Genomic DNA, 9,490 nt, shown 5'->3' with positions numbered 1-9,490 from the left:
GTTGGTGCAGCCATTTACCTTTCATTCTAACTTATCCTCACAGGGTCATTGTTAGGATAAACCCCCAGACCCTTGGGTAAAAAGTGAATCAATCCAATTAATAAAGCCACTGACATGCACATTGTCATCAGGTGTAAGGACTGCACACCCATGCACTTTATTCATAGGTGCAATATGAACAGAGTTAGTGACACTTAAACATTAACATGCTTCATTTGGCATAAACATTCATGAAGTGCAGCCCATTGAATCCCATCAATCTGATGAAGTGAGATGCAATCTATAAAAGCTACAATTTCAGTCTTTAAAGTGCCACAAAATTGTCGTTTTTCTGCAACTAACCAACAAGAGGCTACCTTCTGGAAATATGTGAAATACATATTTATAATGCGGAACAGAAACACAGGAGACTGTTACAAATGGTATGCGCATAAATTTTACAGGTTCCTATAAAAGTGTGCTCCCTGTATAAGAAATCCATGTGAAGTAGCCTAAAGTTTCCTAGGTCATGAGTCCACTTCATCCACCCCAAACCTGGTGTTATCTAGATATATGGACTACAACACCCGCCATCCTGTATGATGGGAGTTGAAGTCCCATATTGCAGGGAAGGCTGCTCTATACATTAACGGGAGAATGAAATCTACCCGCACTGAGGGATCCTTTGAGGCACAGCTGCCTGTCTCTGAGTTGTCTGTGGAGTGTAAAAACAGATAAAGAATGGAGCGTCTGCTTGTTGAGAATGCTCTGAAAAGAGATTCAGTCAGATTGATTCTTAATTGCGGGGCACTTCTATACTAACATGAGATTTTAAGACAAAATTTATCCCACAAATCCAGGCTCCTTTTGGTTCTGGAAAATAGCTTAAGTGCTGATTTTTATGACAGATGGAGTTGATAACTTTCCTGGTGAAAAAGTCCCAGTCCTTCCCAAGGCAGCAGACTCTGATGCCTCTAGCGGCCAAAAGGCTGTGTGACGCTAAAGGTGGTGCTGAAATTAAAACAGAACCAAAGTTTCAGTTCTTCCATTAATAACTCTGTAGATTACTTATTCTAACAAATTTTTATCCCTCGAATTTGTTTTCAGCTTTGCTTTTGGAACAAGACATGGAGATGACATACGAGGTGTGGCTATTAAAACAAATTAATCAAATTTCCTTCTCACCTATGCCATAGATTTCACGGAAGCATCATGTTCTCTTCTATTCTAAGGAGGACAATGTTAGAATAGGCGTCCCAGGTTACAAACTGTGAACACTTTTCCAGTTAATCTCATAGATGAACATCCTTTTTTTTCTGCCTAGCCTCCTCCTCTGGAGCCATATACTCTGTGGGTCACGAAATTAAAAATCATTATGCAAATAAGGCATTTTGGATGTGTGAAGCAGGTGGATGGTCTCCCACCCATGTTGTGGGGATGCAGTTCTGCAAACTTGGATTGTGTCTTGGCAAAACAGTGCCAACTTTAAAAAAAAGGCCCATTGGATTAAAGGGGATTGCAATGTTCACACTTGCCCAATTCCCATTGATTCAATGGACCTTTCGTTGGGACTTAAGAGCTGTACGGAGCCCTAAAAGTTTAGGATGACAGGGCCCTTCCTTAAGGGAAGGGAACCGCCTGACCCTCTGAAGGCTCGCTTGGTTTCATGAACAGACTTCTTTTCCCTCCACTTCGCCAAAAAGCGACTTTAAAATATCAGTCTGTTGGGCAGGGCGGGCAATGACCCACCTTTCTGAACCTTTCCTCCTCGGTATACACCGAGGGAAGAAACAATGAAATTTTGGAGTGAAAATGGATTGAATGAAGTGTAATGCTAGTCCTGAAGGTGATGGGAACACATGTGTAATTGTATTTTATTGTTTTGTATTTTTTATAGTATTTTTGTGTGTCTGGTAGTTACTATTATATTTTAAAAAATTTAAAAACAAACAAACAAGGAGGCCGGCCGAAAAGCCCTCGTTGCTGCCGGGCACAGCCGAAGTTTTTCCCCTTTCGCCACTCCGGGAGGGGGGGTGCATGGCAAAGGAAGCGGCGCGGAGCAGCGCCTCCTTAATAGGAGGAGGGGTTGCTCGGGGGGGGGGGCGGCTGTCAATCTCTTTAAGCCTTTCTTTTCAAGCCCTGAATGTGAGCTGCCTGCGCGCTCCCCTCTTCCCTCCCTCTCTCCCCTTTTCTCCCTCAGCTCGTGAAGAAAGGAGAGGTGCAGAGGGGGGGGCGGGGCGGGAGGGAGGTTCAACCACAGCGCCGGCCAATCCCGAGCCGCGAAGACGGCGAAAGGGGCCGAGCCACGGGAGGGAGGGAAGGAGGGAGGGAGGGAAAAAAGTGGAGAAAAAGAGAAAGAGGCGGCCAGCCAGCCAGCCAGCGAAGCTCCCGCGGAGGAGGAGGGGGGGCGATGTGTAAAAGGAGGAGAAGCGTTGCTAATTTTTTTTTGTTTGTTTGCTTTTCCATGCATGCATAATAAGGGCTGATCAGAGCATGCTGCCGCCGCCGCCGCCGCCGCCGCTTGGAGGGCACTTTTGTATTTAAAGCGTCGCGATCGAAAACAACTCCCCAGAAGGGCTCGGCACACGGAGATACGGAGAGAGAGATAGAGGGAGAAAAGAGAGAGAGAGAGAGAGAGACTCGCCCGAAGAAGAAGCCGCATCTGGAGGGAAAAAGAAAAGAAGCGCCTCGGGCCCGGGTCCCCGGAGGCGAAGAAAGGGGAGGACCCGGCCGTTCGAGGACCGAGCGCGCCCTCGGCTCGGAGCCCGGCCGGGGGTTGCAGGCGACCGGAGCCGGGAGTTGGCGTGCGGAGCGATGCTGCTGCTGCTGCTGCTGGCCGATCGAGCGGCCGGCGAAGAAAGGAGCTGGGCGTGAGGAGGAGGAGGAGAAGGAGCGCCGAGCGGCGGCATGAGCTCAGCGGGGAGCCTCTCGCCCTGCAGCCTTCCCTGACCGCCTCAGGGCCTCCCCAGGGCGGCTGCTGCTGCTGCTGCTACGCGCGGTAGGAAGAAGGAAAGTGCCCTGCGGCGGCGGGGGGGGGGAGGAAGAGAAGAGCCGCCCCGTTCCTCCACTCGGCGCTCCCGGGATTCCCAGGCCGAGCAGGGGGCGTGGGCGCGCGGATGGATAGATGAGGGGGGACCCTCGTGCAGACACTTGGCAGGACTCTGGGTAACTTTTGTCCCGGCGTCGCTCCCATCGCCACCTCCTCCTCCTCCTCCTCCCGGTTTGTCTCCTTCTCCCGATTGTCCCTCAGGCGCCCGCGATGGTGGCAGCCCGTTGGCGTGGAGGAGGAGGAGGAGGAAGGTGCTGGCGGACGGCTCTGCTCCCGCTGCCCGCTGCCCTGGCGCTGAGGATCCTGCTGTTGCTCGTGGGCGCCGCTTCCCCGCCGCCGCCTGGGGCTCACGGCCGGCGCCTGATCTGCTGGCAGGCGATGCTGCAGTGCCAAGAGGAGCCCGAGTGCGGCTACGCTTACAGCCAGTACGCCGAGGCGTGCGCGCCGGTGCTCATGGCCGCGGGGGATGGCTCTGTGGCCGCCGCGGCCGCTGCTGCTGCTGCTGCGTCGTCCTCGTCCTCCAATAGGCGGCGGTGCCCGAGCCACTGCATCTCGGCCCTCATCCAGCTCAACCACACCAGGCGGGGGCCGGCGCTGGAGGACTGCGATTGCGACCTGGATGAGAACTGCCGGGCCACCAAGCGTGCCATCGAGCCCTGCTTGCCCCGGACCAGCAGCGGCGGCGGTGGTGGTGGCGGCGGCGGCGGCGGCGCAGGAGGTGGCGGCGCCGGGACGGGAGGCGTGATCGGCTGCACGGAGGCGCGGCGGCGCTGCGACTGGGACAGCCGGTGCAGCGTGGCGCTGAACCGCTACATGGCCTACTGCGGGAAGCTCTTCAACGGCCTGCGCTGCACCGAGGAATGCCGCGCCGTCATCGAGGACATGCTGGCCGTGCCCAAAGCGCTGCTGCTCAACGACTGCGTGTGCGACGGCCTGGAGCGGCCCATCTGCGAGTCGGTCAAGGAGAACATGGCCCGCCTTTGCTTCGGGCCGGACGCCGTGGGGCCCGGCAGCAGCGGCGCCTCGGACGGAGCCCTGGACGATTATTACGACGAGTACGAAGACGACCCCGTGCGGTCGAGAGATGAGCTGGACGAGACGGCGCCCGTGTCGGCGTTCCCCAGGAAGCCCGGCGACGGCTGCCCAGCCCGCGCGGCTCCTTGGACGCTCCTCTCGGCCGCCTCCATTTTGCTGCTGGTGCTGCTGCTTTCGTAGCCATTTCCCTCCAAGGCGCTCTGAAGGGGGGCTTGGAATGTGGGGACGGGTTGAGGGGAGGGCGCCTGGGCTGACCGCATGGCCTTGGAGCCGACAGAAAGGTTTGCCTCCGTTTTCTGACTTTGGGGAGGGGGGGTATAGAATGTATGTTGGGCACAGAAAAATTAAAAAGGCCCCTCACCGGAGAGTCGCCCCTACCGGCGTTGGAGAGATGAGGGACTCCACTTTTTCCATGCGCGGTTTCACGTAAAAAGGGGGGGCATCCCCCCCCAAACCCTTTATAAAGCAACGTGCCTTACTCCGGAGTGCATTTGGGCAAACCCCTCAGCATCCCAGAACGCCTTTGAATTTTGTTTGGGTTTCCTTTGTTTCCATCACTGGACACTTCTGCTTTGCCCAGCTGTTTTTATAATAGGGATTAGCTGAGGCTGGACCCTTATGTGGATTCGATCAGATAGTGATGTTTGCTCTGCTCTGTGGATACACCTCGCTGCTTTCTGTCTGTGTATTTATCTCCTCACTATATCTGACTGGGAATTTTCTCTGTTCCCAGTTTAAAAATCATGTTTGAAAAGGGATGGTGCCATTGTATTAAATTCCTTTTTAAAAAAAATGTAGCCACTGTTCTAAATAAAATTCCTGAACTGTGGAGTTGATGATTGGGCACTTTGATCCTAAACACCTTTATTTGGAGTAATAACCCTTTAGGTATCTAAAGAAGTGTGCTTGGGATTGCAGTCTTAGGTATGCTTCAGAGTATTTTTTTAAAAAAAAACATGGTGGTGAGAAACAACCTGTGTGTATACCAGCTACCAGTTGCAGCTGAAGTAAAGTGCTTGTGCAAGGAGGTGTACAGGTGTTCCTTCCTCAACCTATGTACACGAATGTAGAGAAAACGTGTGGAAATGTTCCTCAGTGTGCACTATGCAAATTGTTGCCACTTGGCTCATTAGCAGCAAGCAGATAAATGTAAAAGAATACTGTAGAATTTTTTTTGCCACGAGACCAAGGCAACTTGAAAAGTCTAAATGTGCTAATGGTTGTTTTGAGTGTTTCTGTTTTTCCAAAACTGTTCCATGTGAAATTAAGAAAGGCTCAAGCTTCCCCAGAGTGCCTCTGAAACTCTTCTAGAACTGGTCAGCAACTTGAAACCAAGCCCTTCTAGTACCCAGCCCGCCCATGTCACCATTTATAACATTTGGAATGATACTTGGAGGAAGACACAGTTTTTGCTTCCTTTGCAGTGTGTGTGTGTGTGTGTGTGTGTGTGTAATTCATCATGTGCTATGATTGCACGTGCTTGTTTTACTGGCCCATTCATGCTAAGGAGCTTTATAGACAGCTGGTGCAGGCAGGTGGTAACTATGTGGCTATATGCTCAATATATGCATATAATCTGTGTCAGGGGTACAGAAGCTGTGGCTCTCCGGATGGATGTTGGACTCCAGCTCCCATTAGCTCAGCCAGTATGCTTATGGATAATGTGACTGGTCGTTCAACATCTGGAGATCCATAGGTTCACTACCTTTAACATACACAGTTTTCATCCTTCTTCCATCTTTAATGTTCAGAACTGCTGAACATTTTCAGCAGTCAGAATTGCAATACAAAATCACTAGAAAATCTCTTGTTGCCTTAACCAAGGGGGGGGGGGGAAGAGTTGATCTCTTGGTGATATTGACCAATGCAACCTCTGTCTTAAAAGAGCTCTGCACTGCCATCTTCAAAAGACACTTTTAAAACTCAATGAAATGTAAAAATATCCTGAAAGAGGTTATATTGCCTCTAACACTATCAGGGGAGCTGACCTCTGGTAAATCTTATATAAAATGTATTTAAAACTGGGATTTGTTACCAGTTGTTCTTGTGTGTATATAGAATTTTATAAATTGTATGCTTTGGGAATAATTTATTTTTTAAGAAGCTAAAGATTTAAATGCAGCCCAATTGCAAGATAAATACATCTGCTGTTCTTTTGTTGCAGAAGTACAGATCTCATTTGATATGTAAAGGGATACAAGCAATGGTAATTCCCATGGAAAAAGAAAATTCTAGATCATAATGTACAGTGTATTTTATAGATTTGAAATTAACTTCCACATTGTTTTGAGAGACTTTATGAATTTTCTAGAATTGTATTTAATGTCTCTCCAAACTGCCTTAAACATTGTATTTTTATAGAATGTTTGAAAAGATCTTGTGTTTTAAGTATCTATTGCTTATGTATTTTTATGTGTAAATTAGTAAAGAAAGATTTTTAAAGAATGATGTTGTGAAGTTGTTTTCTGGAGAGTGGTCTTGAAAGCCAAAGCTGGAGTAAGTGGAAACAGAAGGAAACAGAAATACAGGTGGTTATGTATGGCTGCAACCTTTAAAAGCTTTACTCCAAAGTAAACTAATGAAATTTAATTTTGGTGTGTGAGCAGTTGGACAGTTTGCCACCTCCAGTGGCTGTTGGTAATTGATTGCCTTACTTTACCAAATCATTACTTTGAAGAAATAAAATGCCACTTTGAAAATGATCCTGTTGAATGAAATTTGCAGATTTGGGGGTTTAAAATTGTTGGCATGGCAACAAAGCAGGGTTAAATCTGCAGAAAACAATTCCGTTGATGCTGGCTGTTTTCCTACAGAGGTGTGATGCCTTGTGCCAGCTTTTGCTCGGAAGTAATTGCTATTGAAACTAGTTTCAGTAGACAGTCCTGTGTTTGTACACAAGTAACATATTGTTTTAAGAGATCCATGAGCACTACAAACATATTTGGAGTACATGCTCTTGAATTACTGCATTAGCTTCAAAACTTATGGCCTCTCCAGACTGGCTCCTCTTCCTTCCACATGGAAGAGGGCAGAGGTAAACAAGCATGCATGATCAACAATGACAAGCCCTTGTCTGATACTGGCCTTCTGCAGCCCGCTGAAGGCTGGTTTTCTGCCAGAGCTACTGATCTACACTCAAACCCCCTTAGATAAATAATTACGCTCTTAAGCTGTCTCGAGTGCTGATACACTTGACCTTGTAAATAGAAATGTTTGCAGTAGGAATAAACTCCGGCATTTGAAAATCTTTTAAACATTAACACAAAAGAGAGAGCTCAGTCCTCCAGGGGATTGAGTTTGAACTGTGCCAAGCTAGGCACTTGCTCTAAAAAAAAGAGAAAAAGTTTATTTATCTTGTATCCCTACTGTTTATTTAAAACGTTCTTTTTCCCAATGCTTTGATTGGGAGACAAGTCAGGAGATTAAAAGCCACAACAAATAAACTTTGACTAGGAATGGGGAGAATTGGCAAAAACTATGTTTTCTTAAATCCTTTTTTTTCTTCTGGGGGGGGGGGAAGGTAAAATCAGACTAGCTAATTTTTAGATGTCATAACAGAACTATACATCCTTTTTTTGGTAGGATATTCACTTTCCAGGATGTAAATCATATTCTCCATTTTCTTGAATTTTTGTTTTATTTTCCCAGAGATTCACAGAAGCTGAGATGCTACTTAGAGAAGTAAACAGTCAAAGTATCAAACAAGTCTAATGTGTGCAGCTATGCAGTCATCATTTGTTTTTTTAAATTACCCCAATGGCTGAATAAACCAGAAAACACACATTAAAAATGACGCAATAAGACAAAAATGAAATCATTGTTATGTTAGGTGGAGAACAACATTTTTGGTCCTGTTCTTGATTTTTGGAATAGATACATAAGCAGGAGAAGCAGATCAATAATTAATGCTACAGTAAATTCAAGAAGATAGCTGCTTGAAGTAAAATGACATTATGAGTGGGTGTGGGGTGGGAATATGGTCTTTTTTGTACTTAGTGTACTTTAATGGTTTCCCTAAAATGTTTTCCCTAAATATAAAACCATATTTCCTAGAAGTTAGCTATGCCCTTACTGCATATTACCGACTTCTTATTACAAATAAAAATCTGTGGAACTTAGGGGGCAGGTAAACTTGATAAGGGAGGGATCCACAATGAAAGAAGTGCTGCATTAGGAGTGGGTAAATTGTGGCCTTTTAGCCCTAGCCAATTTAGGTTGTGTTGAGGAACGCTGGGAAATGCAGTCCAGCACCATCTAGAGCAATGGTTTCAAATCTTGGGTTAGACATTCTTGGACTGCAACTCCCAGAAGCCTTCACCACTAGTTGTGCTGTCAAGGGCTTCTGAAAACTGCAGTCAACTAACACCTTGGTGACCCAAGGTTAGGAACCACTGATCTAGAAGGCTGCGTTTTGACCACACTACTATGAAGCCTGAACAGACCAGGTTTAACAGTCTAGAGATGTGTTTACATTCATCCTAATGTACATTTTCATTAGTCTAAAAACTTACTCAGAGAACTCTTTTGTCCTCACAGATGACAACTTCCATGATTCAACCCTCATGTTTTGTAAACATTTATCCCAAATGGCTGGGGCTGATTAGAGTTGGAATCCAGCGACATCTGTGGAGCCACAGTTTTCCTACTCTGGCTCTAAACATTAAAGAGACAGACTATTTCATAGAAGTATGTTTAGACGAAGAAAAGAGCCAGTGGGTTATTCCCCACATCCCTGTTAGAGATACATCACTTTACAAACATAACAAGATTTCATGGCTTAATTTTCATTTTCTCACCACTATTCTGATACCTGTGATCACTGTGGATGACTCATGTTCGTTCCACACAACCCAGTTCATCACCACCCTGCAGAGCAGGTGAGACATGCCAAGAGCATAATGACACTTGAGCAACAAAGACGGTGTGACGTCCTTGAGACTTAATGAGATTTTTGAAATATTTACAAGCCAAATGAACTGGGGAAAGTTCTCCCTGCCCCATCTTGCAGCCTCTCTCTCTCTCTCTCCCAATGCCCCTCCCCATTTCATGTAAAATAATCCATTGGGTCCCCTTCTGCCCCCTTTCTTCCCAGTTTCCAGATTTGAATTCTCCGTGACAGTTTATTTGTCTTTGGAGGCACTTCAGTGACAAATGTTTAAGGGAGTGTGGGACAATGGTGAAGAACAAGGAGGCAGTTCATTGAACTGACAGTGACCATACAGTAAATAGAGGCAGATTCAAGCTTCACTGATCACCCAAGAACACTGTGGGGCTTTTGTACACAATCACAATGGGCATAACATAAGGTCTCCGTTTATTTTTAACAATATATACCAGTAGATGTAGACAGGCATACATCACCTGAAAAGTAATTGTGAAACCTAAAGGGTGGGCCAAAGAAAAGCAAAAATGTTAAGTCCATCCAGT

At 46.8% G+C, this 9,490-nt stretch overlaps 1 protein-coding gene across 1 annotated transcript; it reads left to right on the top strand.

Moving 5' to 3' along the window:
* The first annotated feature begins 2,324 nt into the window (after positions 1 to 2,324).
* Positions 2,325 to 6,508, top strand: GAS1 (growth arrest specific 1). The gene has a single exon (XM_072992312.2). It carries the CDS (start codon positions 3,239 to 3,241, stop codon positions 4,241 to 4,243), a length of 1,005 nt encoding a protein of 334 aa, XP_072848413.2. The 5' UTR covers positions 2,325 to 3,238; the 3' UTR covers positions 4,244 to 6,508.
* The last annotated feature ends 2,982 nt before the right edge of the window (positions 6,509 to 9,490 follow it).

Source organism: Pogona vitticeps, chromosome 2 (genome assembly GCF_051106095.1).
Source record: "Pogona vitticeps strain Pit_001003342236 chromosome 2, PviZW2.1, whole genome shotgun sequence".
Taxonomy (NCBI): Eukaryota; Metazoa; Chordata; class Lepidosauria; order Squamata; family Agamidae; genus Pogona; species Pogona vitticeps.
Note: the sequence above shows the minus strand (reverse complement) of the source record. Positions and strands in the feature narration are given on the sequence as shown.